The sequence below is a fragment of the Caretta caretta genome, chromosome 20 (genome assembly GCF_965140235.1).
Source record: "Caretta caretta isolate rCarCar2 chromosome 20, rCarCar1.hap1, whole genome shotgun sequence".
NCBI classification, from domain to species: domain Eukaryota; kingdom Metazoa; phylum Chordata; order Testudines; family Cheloniidae; genus Caretta; species Caretta caretta.
In genome coordinates this window covers 24,115,344-24,129,284 of record NC_134225.1, presented here as the reverse complement: position 1 = coordinate 24,129,284, position 13,941 = coordinate 24,115,344, and the positions used below count along the sequence as shown (strand labels likewise).

General features: G+C 48.2%; 1 protein-coding gene across 3 annotated transcripts in view; it reads left to right on the top strand.

Moving 5' to 3' along the window:
• The first annotated feature begins 2,431 nt into the window (after positions 1 to 2,431).
• Positions 2,432 to 13,941, top strand: part of LPAR2 (lysophosphatidic acid receptor 2) — a 29,201-nt gene continuing 17,691 nt past the window's right edge. Inside the window, exons 1-3 of one of the 3 annotated variants that reach the window (XM_048831966.2) lie at positions 2,432 to 2,649; positions 3,150 to 3,224; positions 10,348 to 11,091. In XM_048831966.2, the coding sequence (XP_048687923.1) occupies positions 10,359 to 11,091 (733 nt within the window). In that variant the 5' untranslated portion in view covers positions 2,432 to 2,649; positions 3,150 to 3,224; positions 10,348 to 10,358. Of the gene's footprint in view, positions 2,650 to 3,149; positions 3,225 to 9,791; positions 10,099 to 10,347; positions 11,092 to 13,941 lie in introns of those variants that run through there. The other 2 variants (XM_048831965.2, XM_075121468.1) reach the window with 2 other exon arrangements.

The window sequence follows — 13,941 nt, the reverse complement described above, 5'->3', positions numbered from 1 at the left end:
ATAATTAAGAAGTGAGGTCTGCCTTATGGGAGCTTCCCACTGAGAGGTGCAAAGGGAAGAAATCACCTGTGAGTCTCCCCTGCTGCAGGAGGTGCATTTCCCCCTCCCCCTGTTAAATCTGTCACCACAGGGGTCATGTGTTTCCTCCTCCCTTAGGCAGTTTCCCTTACTGCACTTGGTAAGAGCCAGGCTGCTGGGTGGGATTATAGCATAAAGGTGAGGGTGAGGGCCGGATCCTCGCACACAGCCTGTCAGGGAACGTGAACATTGGGCCTGTCACATCAGCCACACTATCAGAGGCTCGTTCACCTGCACATCTACATGCTTTGTGTGTGTATAAAAAGATCTTCTACACTTTCCACAGTATGCATCCGATGAAGTGAGCTGTAGCTCACGAAAGCTTATGCTCAAATAAATTGGTTAGTCTCTAAGGTGCCACAAGTACTCCTTTTCTTTTTACATCTACCAATGTGATATATGCCATCATGTGCCAGCAATGCCCCTCTGCCATGTACATTGGTCAAACTGGACAGTCTCTACATAAAAGAATAAATGGACACAAATCAGATGTCAAGAATTATAACATTCATAAACCAGTGGGAGAACACTTAAATCTCTCCAGTCACTCGATTACAGACCTAAAAGTTGCAATATTACAACAAAAACAGACTCCAACAAGAGACTGCTGAATTGGAATTAATTTGCAAACTGGATACAATTAACTTAGGCTTGAATAGAGACTGGGAGTAGATGGGTCATTACACAAAGTAAAACTATTTCCCACGTTTATTCCCCCCCCCCCACTGTTCCTCAGACGTTCTTGTCAACTGCTGGAAATGGCCCACCTTGATTATCACTACAAAAGGTTTTCTTCCCCTCCCCACTCTCCTGCTGGTATTAGCTCATCTTAAGTGATCACTCTCCTTACAGTGTGTATGATAACACCCATTGTTTCATGTTCTCTGTGTATATAAATCTCCCCACTGTATTTTCCACTGAATGCATCCGATGAAGTGAGCTGTAGCTCATGAAAGCTTATGCTCAAATAAATTTGTTAGTCTCTAAGGTGCCACAAGTCCTCCTTTTCTTATTGGGGTTGTAGCAGAGCAAGTTAGTCAGGAAAGGGAGCTGTCCCAGGTGAGGCCCTGTGCTCTGCCTCTGGGGCAGAGACCACCTCTGGGCATGTCTACACTTGCCATTTAAAGCGGAAAAAGTCCGTTTTTTGTAGAAAAACTGTCAGAGCATCTACGCTTGCCAATGACTTTTTGTGGTGAAACTCAGAAGTTTCACCGCAGAAAGAAAACCCACTCCACAAGAGGCATACAGCTCTTGCCGGTGATGCTTTTGCGGTGATGTGCAAGTGAAGACACGTTCTTCCTGTTTACAGAGCTTTTAGCCTCCGTAGGATCTCCCACAGTGCCGAGGTGACCACTCTGGTCAGCAGCTCTGCTGCTCTGATGCCAGGTAAACAGACATTCACCCCTCCCCCGTAAAGCCCCAAGAACTTTGAAACTCCCCTTCCTGTTTTCTTGGCAAGTGCTCACCTGTCCTCTGGCCAGGTGACAATGGCTGTTCCACAGAGCAAACGATCCCCTGCTTGGAGCAATGCTGAGCTCCTGGAGCTGATCAGTGTCTGGGGAGAGGAGGCTGTGCAGGGACCCAGGATGCCCCGCGATCACCCCCCCTTCCCATAAGACCTATCGTCAAAATGGAGAGAGCTGCACTGTGGGATAGCTGCCCTTAGTGTGCTGCTCTCATCAGGGCTGGTCTTAGTCTCTAAAGGTTTCAGAGTAGCAGACATGTTAGTCTGTATTCGCAAAAAGAAAAGGAGTACCTGTGGCACCTTAGAGACTAACCAGTTTATTTGAGCATGAGCTTTATTATTATTCGTATGCATCCGATGAAGTGAGCTGTAGCTCACGAAAGCTCGTGCTCAAATAAATTGGTTAGTCTCTAAGGTGCCACTAGTATGCCTTTTCTTTTAGTCTCTAAAGCAGCTGGTTCCTCTGGTGGAAGCTCTCCGGAGGACAGTCTGTACCACTCCTGATTTTGGAGGGATCAGAGTCCAGCACTCGAATGAAATGAAGGTTACCATTAGGTGAGGCCTTGGGGGTGGGAGTGGAGAGAACTCCCCCCCACACCTTAATTGCTGTTCGCTGCGCCCATTCATACAGTGAGCAAAATCACAGAGCCACGAGTGCAGATCTGAGCAACTTCTCCCCTCCAGTGCCAGACCAGAGCCTCCAGAAGTGGAGGTGCTCAGAGAATGGTGTTGCAGCCTAGATCAAGCTAGTAAAAGACTCAGATTACAGTTCCTGGGTGAATCAAGTCTCCTGCTTGGCAGATGTCTGTGGCTTGGTAAGGCCCGCCTAGGGGAGGGCACAAAGAAGGATGGGCTCTTTGCAGAGAGCTCTTGCAAAGTTGCCTCTCAGGAGTCAGTGTTTCAGAGATGCCTGTGACAGACTTTGGAGGTATAGCATTTGTCTTAAACTTTTCTATTGGCACAGGCCTCCTCCTTGCCTGGAGGAGCCTCTCTCTGTCTTCCAGGGATGAGGTCGTCCATCTCCTTGCTGAATAGCAGCTCTGTCTTTCTGTGCTGGGGAGACCAATGCTAATTGTCACATTTGGAGGCAGTAGCTGTGCTTTCAGGTAAGAACGTTCTTTGGAGTAAAACACTGTAGTGACTAAGGTTTTTTTAAAAATTGGCTTTTTGAATTTCTGACAACATAGGTTTGTATTGTAGTGGGCTCTGTTCAAATAGCTGGACTGGAGCATTTGTGAGGAGAATACTAGTTCTGTACTAGCTCCATTGTTCAGGTTTGATCAGTATTGATTGTGATTATTAGTTGGAGCAGAATTTCAGCTATTCATCGCTGCTCATTGCCATACTACATTGGCTATCAGTGGTCCAGTCATGTGCACCAAATGCCTTCCCAGACCTTCCAGTGTCACTGAACATTAAGAAATGAAAAGCCAGGATGTGTAGGCATTTTTATTTTTTGTTAAAAGAATGAGTCTGAACTTGCTGTGAACCTGTCACAGCTTTAACTGTGAGAGTAAAGGAGGAAGTATGTATAGGGATAGCAGCTCAGGTGAGGAATTCCTATGTGATGCAAGGAAATAAGGTGCACTGTGCACTTCTTTAACAGGAAGAGCTCCCAGTGACATCCCACAGGACAGTGGGTATGGAGTGAGAATTTCTCTTCCCCAGCATTGCCTACAAGGTCAGTTACTAGCAATGGGTGATTAAAGGGAGGGAACTGCATAATGAGTTCTTGATGATGTGATGGGGGAAGAGGCTTTGAGGATAAACAATGGTCGGCTGCAGCTTCTTTTTACCAATAAGTGAACACCAAGCTTTGCAAGGCCCTGCCTGGAAAGGGAATGGCCACGCACTCAGCAACAGAACCAGACTCTCTCCTTTGTGCATCATGGCACTGGCCTGATTGTCCATTTGCTTGCTGCTGGGTGCCTTTTGTTTGTCTGTTTTGTATAATGCTGGTTTGTGGTGATCTCCGCCACTGATGTCGTGCGCCAAGGTCAGTTTCCTAATTGCAAAGCTGCGCATGAGATGTCAGGGAAGCTCCCAGGAACAGAAGCAATTACTTGGCAGCACCTGGACCACACCCTGGTCACCGGTTTGCCGAGGGTTAACCTGTAACTTCCTTATAAAGAACAAGAGGAATTGTGGCATCTTAGAGACTAACAAATTTATTCGAGCATAAGCTTTCGTGGGCTACAGCTCACTTCATCGGATTTATTTTAGCATAAGCTTTCGTGGGCTACAGCTCACTTCATCGGATGCAGTGAAGTAGCTCACGAAAGCTTATGGTCAAATAAATTTGTTAGTCTCTAAGGTGCCACAAGTCCTCCTGTTCTTTTTGCGGATACAGACTAGCACAGCTGCTACTCTGAAACGTAACTTCCTTGTGTTTCAGGGGGAGTTGGCAAAACTCTCTGAAACTTTCCATGTTCTCCAGCTGGGTGTTTGTCTGAAGCCATGTTTAAGACCCTATCATTTAGGTGAATGCTGATAAACTGGTTTTCCATTCTTAGATACTACACATACAGACCGTGTCTCTTTTCTACTTATGCAGCTGAGTAAAGAGAAACTGAGGCTTTGCTCACTTGCAGAGATTTTCTCAGTGAAGGGGAAGTGGAGGCAAACTGATACAATTTCAGTGCTGCTGGAAAGAAACTTTTGCAATTCCCTGGGGAACCATGAAAGCATGCAGTGTGCATAGCAAAGTTTATTGGGCCTGTCAAATAGTTGCTGAAGAGACGAGCAGGGGGTGGTAATATCTTTTATCGGAGACAAGCTTTCTCACCGACACAAGTGGGCCCTATAAAAGGTATTACCCTCACCCAGCTTGTCTCTCTAAAAGCCTGGGATCAGAGTAGTCAATAGGTGGACCACCAGAGACTTTTGAACAGACCCTGAAATCTTTTTATTTTCTTCTTATTATTTATTTATTAATATCATTATTATTATTTTCTCTGGAGTCCGGACCTTGACAAAAAAGAGACAACCCCTGTCTGGGACCAATAGCAATACAAGAGCACTGCTTATAAGTAGTTGCTGAAATTTTAATCCTCTGAACAACATGCGATTGGTCTCCATTATCTGGTGGAAATTCAAGACAGCATTATCTCAGTATGCTTTTTGTCTCTCAGGCTTGAAAAAGACTGAAACTGGATGCCACATGGATTAACACACGTGTAGTTTTATTATTTTCAGTATCCTTCTGATAAAATTAATCTGCGCTGGGTGTATGAGTTGGTGTGTTCAATGAATATTGCTTAGAGGCCAGTATGTATGGATCTGTCTCGCACTCATCATAGTATCTAAGCACCTATGTTGTTGTTCAGTATGGAAAAAATAAGGATAGACTGAAACCATTTCACAGCAAAATGTTGATTGAATCAAATGTATTTGAAACCTGCTTCCTGTGCATACAGCTGTTATAAAGTGCTATGTGCATGGCTGACGGCCTTTTATCCCTCTGTCCCAGGGCCCTGGTGCCAGGGGCCTGACCCTCTGCAGAGAAATGTATTGTTATTTCTCCTGCTAAAGTTTCCCCGTTTGTTTTGGCTGGTTTAAGGTTTTGCAAATGGCTGAGGAGGGAGATGCTTACAGGCCCGGCCTTGCTGGTGTGTTAAGTAACATGTGTGAGCCCCTAACCAATTCCATTCCCTAAGAGACTCCTCCCACCCCCACCCCCCCCATCCTCCCCCAGGGAGCTCTCTAGTGGTTTTCTCTGGCTATCCCTAATCTCCAGTGGTTTTCTCTGGCTATCCCTAATCTTTCTTCCTATCTTTCCTTCCTCTTGCTGATCAAGACTTTAGTTGTTTTAAGATTTCCCCTGCCCTTGCAGATTGTAATGGGCTCCCAACCCCACCTGAGCTGTGGTTGGACCCGATGGTGCCCTGGAACGACTGCATGGTGGTGTGTAAGGTCGGCGTACACCTCAGCTTCCTGCTGCCGGCTCCGAGGGGAGAAGCACAGGCTTGTGGTTACACCGTTTGTGACTCTACCACAGGCTACCTCTGGGACAGGCCACACCTCTGTGCGTCAGTTTCCCCATTTGTAAAAATGGGGATGAGCACACCCCAGGGAGGTAGGGGAGTATTATAAGTTAAATTCACCAATGTTTCTGCTGCACCAAGGCTCTCTGGGAATCGGAGCCATGTGTATAACGACACGTCTTCACAAGCAACGTTTAAGCGTGCAGCACTTTAACGTGGCTGTGTAATCTCTCCCAGCGCTGTAAAAACCATCTCCACCAGGGGAGTAGCTCCCAGCACTGGGAGTGCGGGTCCCCAGTGCTGTACCACGGTCTGCATTGCCACTTTACAGCCCTGAAACTTGCAGCACATGGGCGGGGGGCGGGGGGGGTTCCACACCCCTGAGCGAGAAAGTTACAGCACTGTAAAGTGGCAGTGTAGACAAGGCCCAAGTGGATAGATCAAGAGACTGTCTTTAGCTGAGCTTTTGAATCTGGCTGCTTCTGTGTTGTGCTTTCAAATTCCAGGCCAGTTCATGCTGCATGTTTGCACAATTAGCAAGGTGCGTGGGGAGAGGCAGGTGGGGCACAGGTGATAACCAGGTTGGACTGGCTATAGTAACCTCATTACTGGGTTACCAACAATATTGTGAGCAGAGCAAATTCTGCTGTCCTGCGTGGGTAGACTCTGAAACATCCGGGAAAAGGAGGCAGTATTGTTTGCTGGAGTGGGATACCATGAATGAGGACTCCTGGGCTCTGCTCTCAGCCTTGGGTAGCGGCCTCATTAAAGGGAATGACTCATGCAAGGGAACTGCAAGTCAGGACTCATGGGGGTTCTGTTCCTTTCTCCGTCAGGCTTGCTGTATGGTTTTAAGTGAGCCATTTTACCTTTGCATGGTGTTAAGTATCAGGGGGTAGCCGTGTTAGTCTGTATCCACAAAAACAACAAGGAGTCTGGTGTCACCTTAAAGACTAACAGATTTATTTGGGCATAAGCTTTCGTGGGTAAAACACCACTTCTTCAGATGCATGGAATGAAAATTACAGATGCAGGCATTATGTACTGACACATGAAGGGAAGGGAGTTCCTCACAAGTGGAGAACCAGTGTTGACAGGGCCAATTTGATCAGGGTGGATGTAGTCCACTCCCAATAATAGATGAGGAGGTGTCAATTCCAAGAGAGGCAAAGCTGCTTTGTAATGAGCCAGCCACTCCCAGTCCCTATTCAAGCCCAAATTAATGGTGTTAAATTTGCAAATTAATTTTAGTTCTGCTGTTTCTCTTTGAAGTCTGTTTCTAAAGTTTTTTTGTTCAAGTATAGCTACTTTTAAATCTGTTCTAGAATGTCCAGGAAGATTGAAGTGTTCTACTGGCTAAAGCACTTCAATCTTCCTGGACATTCTGTAACAGAAGTGGTGTTTTACGCACGAAAGCTTATGCCCAAATAAATCTCAGTGAAGTTTCAATGAAGTCACACAAATGAGGGTCATTCTTGTCAGTTGCCAGCTTGTGCAGATCAAGGAGTGACTGGTTCACATTCTTTTCCTGGTGCAAGGCACACTCCATTGCTGTCGACCCATTCTCCTAATCATCACGATCTGGTTTCTTGATGTCCTGCAAAAAGATGCGACCGCCCCTCTAGTTCTGCAGCTTCATGAGTTTTTCAGCATGCTCACACTCCTCCTCCTTTAAGGTGCCACCAGACTCCTTGTCATTTTTCCCTCTGTGTTTCCATTACTCTCATCTGCAAAATGGGGATAGCAATAGCCTAAGAGGGCAATGAGGATTAGTGAGTTCATGTCTAATAAGCCTGACCTTAGAACCTTGAGATGGAAGGTGCTAGAGAAGGAAAAATAAATGGAAAAATTGGGGCAGATGTTAATGGCCTCTCTCTGGCTCTGAGCTGAGCTTCCCTCCACCCTTCGCTCCACTGCAGGGCGGTGCTGACTCCCAATTTTCATGCAGGCAGATGCCAGGGAAGAGCTTCTGAATAGCTGCAAAACACAAACGCTGGTTTCTCCAATGCAAATGTTTTCTGCCACTCAGCATGGGATGTTGGCTGCAAAAGGAAATGATGATGGAGCTTGAAATTACATTAGGTGCCATGTACCTTCATCTTGTACAGCTTCTCCCTTTGCAAACTGCAACTCAGATACCTCATATGGCTAAATAGCAGCAAGTAATGTGGGGGACGACGACGAAGAGGCTTAGGCCAAGGCAAAAGTGGTTGTTTCATATTTGTTTTGGAAAATAATGGAGGAGAGGCAGGGAGGCTGCTCTGGATTGCTGTAGCTCCAGAGGAGAGGACTCTTGTACCCACAGTGGTGAGGAAGAGCTGAAACCCACCCTATGTAGGGAAGGGTAACAGGCAGGGGAGGGGAGTATGAAAAGGCCTGTGAGGTCAGGTGGACTCCCAATGGTTCTCAACCAGGCGTTTGTGTACCCCTGGGGGTACCTCAACTCCTCTAGATATTTGCCTAGTTTTACAACAGGCAACATAAAAATCCTAGCAAAGTCCATACAGACTAAAATTTCATACAGACAATGACTTGTTTATACTGCTCTGTGAACATAAACTGAAATGTAAGTAAAATATTTATATTCCAATTGATTTATTTTATAATATGGTAAACATGAGAAAATAAGCAATCTTTCAGTAATAGTGTGCTGTGACACTTGTATTTTTATGTCTGATTTTGTAAGCACATCGTTTTTAAATGAGGTGAATCTTGTGGCACGCAAGACAAATCAGCCTTCTGAACGGGGTACAGGAGTCTGGAAAGGTTGAGTACCACTGAGCTGGAGGGATTTAAAATCAAGGCTTGAATATGGGGAGCTGGAGCTCCCATTGTTGCTTGGGCTCAGTCCCTGCGTGCCAGAGTCACTTTCTGGTTCTGAGGGATTAGGGGGTACCCTTCTGGATGTACAATGCACAATTGCATGTCTGATGGCATTTGGGAAATCCAGTGCAAGCGTAGTTGCTGACTCTTCCCTGCAGCTGTACTGATTCTGCTGTCCAAGGAAAGGTCGAGCCCTGCTTAGCCTAGGATGCAAACATCCCGAGGAGTAAATCTCCTCTTCCAGAGATGACAGACCCATTTCTGTGCTGATAATTGTCACTGTTTGAGTGAGTGGTCTAATGCCTCATGACATCGACTGGGATAATTCCCTAAAATGTTTAGTGGTTTTTCCAAATAAATCAGCTTCCATTAGTCTGACTTTGCATCTGCTCTGGGCACCTGATCCTCATTGACTTCACCCAGATTGCTGATTTGGGCTTCCACAGGACAGTCGAGAAGCGTATTTTAAAATCTGAAAGAGGTATGTGCTTCTGTTGTGTAGGATTTATCACCTTGGAGACCATAGCCCAGCTAGTCCCATACCCTGCTTCCACCAGCAGCATGTACCTGATGCTTCAAGGAAAGGTGAACAGCCTTTCCCAACACTAGAGTGCACCTGGAGCCCCTGAGTCTTTCCAGGGACTTCAGTGGCTTTGGCTCAGGCTCCTGCTCAATTGTGACTGCTCAGCGTGGGTGTGGGGAGGGGGAGAGTCGCTCCCTGACCCAGGCAGGGGATTAGCTGATACCCTGGAGTATGAGATTCGATTGCCCAGACTCTCAGTACTCATCTGCCCCTTGGCAGACTAGTCTTGCAGCGCCCACCCCCTCTGGAAGGATTAGTAAGACCTGGGAACAGAGTGGAGTTCAGGACCAGCCAGGAGTTACCTTCAGGCATTGAGTTGTGCTGCATCCTCTGCATACTCTTCCTGGAGTCGATAATACTCTCGGGCCCCTGTGGCCCAGCATCTTGTGCAGTCACTCACAGGAGTGCAGCGTCAGACGCCCAATTTGTCTTCACCGTGCACTGCAGTGAACGACTGCATGAGGCAAAGGAGAAGTAGCAAAATAAATTCAACCAATTTAAGAGCTGTGCACTCAAGCCAGGAGCCACGGTGCTGGGGGTTGGGTGACAGCTGCAGGGAATCAAAGGTTCTGTCAGATTTTTGCTTGATGTTTGACTGATAAACGTCTGTGTTATGTGCTTTATTTTACATTTCTGAAGTAGAGCAGCTGGAGCAACAATAACAATTGCAGTTCTGTCTCCCACACATAGCTGCTTGGTCGGGAAGCAGATATTCCTGAGGAGGAATCCCTTATCAGATTAGGGCAAATCTCTGAGGCCTGATCTGTTTCCGGAGTTGTGCTGCATCCTCTGCATACTCTTCCTGGAGTCGATAATACTCTCGGGCCCCTGTGGCCCAGCATCTTGTGCAGTCACTCACAGGAGTGCAGCGTCAGACGCCCAATTTGTCTTCACCGTGCACTGCAGTGAACGACTGCATGAGGCAAAGGAGAAGCAGGCACCTGGTTTACAGGACATGGGGGAAGGGCTGTCATGGCTTCCGGTTCTCGTTCACCCTATTTCACTTTCATTAGACTCGTGTCTGTAGCAAATGGTGAAGTTTGTCCTACCTACGCTGTTTCCTGTTCTGTGTCTCAGGCTCGGTCTGCTCTAGAAACGCTAGAGAGGCAGAGCTGTGCTGCTGCGGTGGAGACACTGGCTACAGCCGCCGTTCTTTCGTCACTGTGGTATGTCCACCTCTCCGCGAGCAGTGATAGATCAATGGAAGAGTTCTTCTGTCAACTTACCTGTGTCTGCACCAGGGGTTCAGTCAACCTAACCGTGGCGCTGAGGGCGCAAACGATTTCCCAACTGAGTGCTGTGTGCAGTGTCGACCAGGCTGTAGAGTATTAGCTCAGTGTGTCTCTCGGGGGCTGTAAACGGGGGCTGCTTTGCATGCTAGTGGTTGAACTAACACGACTCTCTCCTGTCCTCAGGGACTATAAAGATGAGGCACTGCTACTACAACGAGAGTGTGGGGTTCTTCTACAACAACAGCCACAAGGAGCTGACCTCCTACTGGAGGACCAAGGACGTCCTGGTCGTTGCCCTGGGCCTGACAGTCAGCGTCATTGTGCTCCTGACCAACCTGCTGGTCATCAGCGCCATCGTTATCAACCGGCGCTTCCACTACCCCATCTACTACCTGCTGGGGAACCTGGCGGCGGCGGACCTCTTCGCAGGCATTGCCTACATGTTCCTCATGTTCCACACGGGGCCCAGGACAGCAGGGCTCTCCCTCCAGACCTGGTTCATCCGGCAGAGCCTCCTGGACACCAGCCTGACTGCCTCGGTGGTGAACCTGCTGGCCATCGCAGTGGAGAGGCACCAGACTGTCTTCACCATGCAGCTGCACAGCTCCATGTCCAACCAGCGCGTGGTGATCCTGATCATCTGCATTTGGGTCACAGCCCTGCTGCTGGGCCTCATCCCGTCCTATGGCTGGCACTGCCTGTGCGACCTGGGCAACTGCTCCAGGATGGCGCCCCTCTACAGCAGGAGCTACTTGACCTTTTGGGCCCTCTCCAACCTGGTCATCTTCCTGATCATGGTGGTCGTCTACACTCACATCTTTGTCTATGTCAAGCGGAAGATGACGCGCATGTCCAAGCACACTAGCTTCCACCCCCGCTACAAGGAGACCATGATCAATCTCATCAAAACTGTCATCATCATTCTCAGTAAGTTGCTTCCTGCTCTGCATGGTGCCATGTGGCTCCTTCCCTTGTCTGCCCAGGTGCTGGGGAGTAAGAGAGGGAAGGAGGTGTCCAGTACAGCTGAGATGGGGGGAGGTGGTTTTGAGCCACCCTCCTGTTCCCCTGGGGCTCCGGGGGGATGGTTTGGCCTCTGGTGTAACTTAGAATCATAGAACATCAGGGTTCTGATGGGATCTCGGGAGGTCATCTAGTCCAACCCCCTGCTCAAAGCAGGACCAATCCCAACTAAATCATCCCAGCCGGGGCTTTGTCAAGCCTGACCTTAAAAACTTCTAAGGAAAGAGATTCCACCAGGACTGCTCTAACCTACATGCAACTGCAGTGGCTCCCATGGGGGTGTTTTGGGGAACACTGACTTGCCAGTACACTATGGCTGTCTCACCTTTTCCAGGCTCTCCCCCAGCACCTCCACCACACCCTGGGGCTGCAAGGGGGGCGCATAGATCCAGCTGTGCCATCCGTATGCCACCGGGGGCTTCCTTCAGGCTGGGAGAGTCCTCAGACCTGCTGGCTTTTCAGTTAAAGGGGCAGTTGAGGGGCTAAGAATCCAGCCCGCTGCCCTGTAAAAAGAGGGCTGTTGCTTTTTATTAGTTTCCTAAATGTGTTTCAGTGACACAGCCAGAATTGTGTAGAGGAGTTGATCACCAGCTGTCTATCGCAACCGTCTGTCTCGGAAGACTGGTGTCCGTGCCAAAGCAGTTCTCGTACTGAGTGTCATGCTGCAACATCACAAGTGACTGAGGACGTCCCGTTCACAGGTGACAGTCCTTGTCACAAATAGTGCAGGTGTAAAGCACAGGGCCCGAGGATGGAGCTGGGGCACTACTAGCCCTTGAGACCGGTTGCACTTTGCTCTCTTTGCAGATGACACTAAAGTGGGAGGAGAGGTAGATACGCTGGAGGGCAGGGATAGGATACAGAGGGCCCTAGACAAATTAGAGGATTGGGCCAAAAGAAATCTGATGAGGTTCAACAAGGACAAGTGCAGGGTCCTGCACTTAGGACGGAAGAATCCCATGCACTGCTACAGACCAGGGACCGAATGGCTCGGCAGCAGTTCTGCAGAAAAGGAACTAGGGGTGACAGTGGATGAGAAGCTGGATATGAGTCAACAGTGTGTCCTTGTTGCCAAGAAGGCCAATGGCATTTTGGGCTGTATAAGTAGGGGCATTGCCAGCAGATCGAGGGACGTGATCGTTCCCCTCTATTCGACATTGATGAGGCCTCATCTGGAGTACTGTGTCCAGTTTTGGGCCCCACACTACAAGAAGGATGTAGATAAATTGGAGAGAGTCCAGCGAAGGGCAACAAAAATGATTAGGGGTCTGGAACACATGAGTTATGAGGAGAGGCTGAGGGAACTGGGATTGTTTAGTCTGCAGAAGAGAAGAATAAGGTGGGATTTGATAGCTGCTTTCAACTACCTGAGAGGTGGTTCCAGAGAGGATGGTTCTAGACTGTTCTCAGTGGTAGAAGAGGACAGCACAAGGAGTAATGGTCTCAAGTTGCAGTGGGGGAGGGTTAGGTTGGATATTAGGAAAAACTTTTTCACTAGGAGGGTGGTGAAACACTGGAATGGGTTACCTAGGGAGGTGGTAGAATCTCCTTCCTTAGAAGTTTTTAAGGTCAGGCTTGACAAAGCCCTGGCTGGGATGATTTAGTTAGGATTGGTCCTGCTTTGAGCAGGGGGTTGGACTAGTCGACCTCCTGAGGTCCCTTCCAACCCTGATATTCTATGATTCTATGATTCTCTCTCCACCATCCCTCTTCAGCCTCTTTGACTCCAGAGTAGCCTGTTCCCTGCTGCATCTTCCCAGCTTGGGATGTTGATTTTGAAGGGTTTCAAGTCCCTCTTGCAAATGTCTGTGAACCTGAGCCTAGGTTGGCCGAGTGGCCTCGGAGCATCTGCAGATCCTTCATACAGGAGATCCTCTGGAATGTGTCAATCATCCATCCGGTGAAGATGTCCAGAGTAGTGATTAGACTTGGCAATTTTGGCATCCGGAACCTTGGTGTCTCACTTGATATTTAGAATATGGCGAAGGTCGTGGGTGTGAAAGGTATTTAGCCTTCTCTCACACTTGCTGTAGGTGGTCCAGGTCTCACCGTCATGCTTGAAACGCACGTCTGGTAGATATGTATCTGGGTGTTCACTGTTCGTTTTCTGTTATCTCCCACACATTGTCAGTTGGCTGAATGTGGTAGCTGCCTTTCCAATTCGAGAATTCAGCTCCTTATCTAGAGTTAAGTTATCCGATACAGTTGATCCTAGATAGCAGAACTTATGCACCACTTGTAGCGTGGTGTTAGTTATTGAAACGTCTGGGGCAGTCACCGTACCTTGTTCCATAACCATTGGACTAACCATCCGTCTAAAGAAAATAAATCCATTGCAAGCTCCACCGACGCTGTAGCATCTGAATGCTTTCCAGAATCACCACGCACAGTATAAAATCCATCACGGGGTCCACTCAGCTTCCTTCCTCCTGACAGCCACGTGGAGAAATGATCCTTTATTTCTTCTTTCTTTCATTCCTTGTCTCACCCCTGTCTCTCCCTTTCCTTCTACCTTTCTTTTCTTTGCTGTTGTTGAGGGAAGGCCCAGCTAAAGGGGTGAGTTTGGCATTTGCCCCGGCTTCTAATTGGAGCACCTGGAGGAGATACTTAGGAGGGTAGTGCAACCCTCCAGTTCTCTTATCTCCATTCTCTGTGAACATGGCCAGCAGCTGTGGCTCTTAAAAGAGCCTGAGGTGGTGGGGGAAGAAGATGGGATGTTCCATCAGAGAGCAAAGGCTGAGCTTTGCCCAGTGCAGA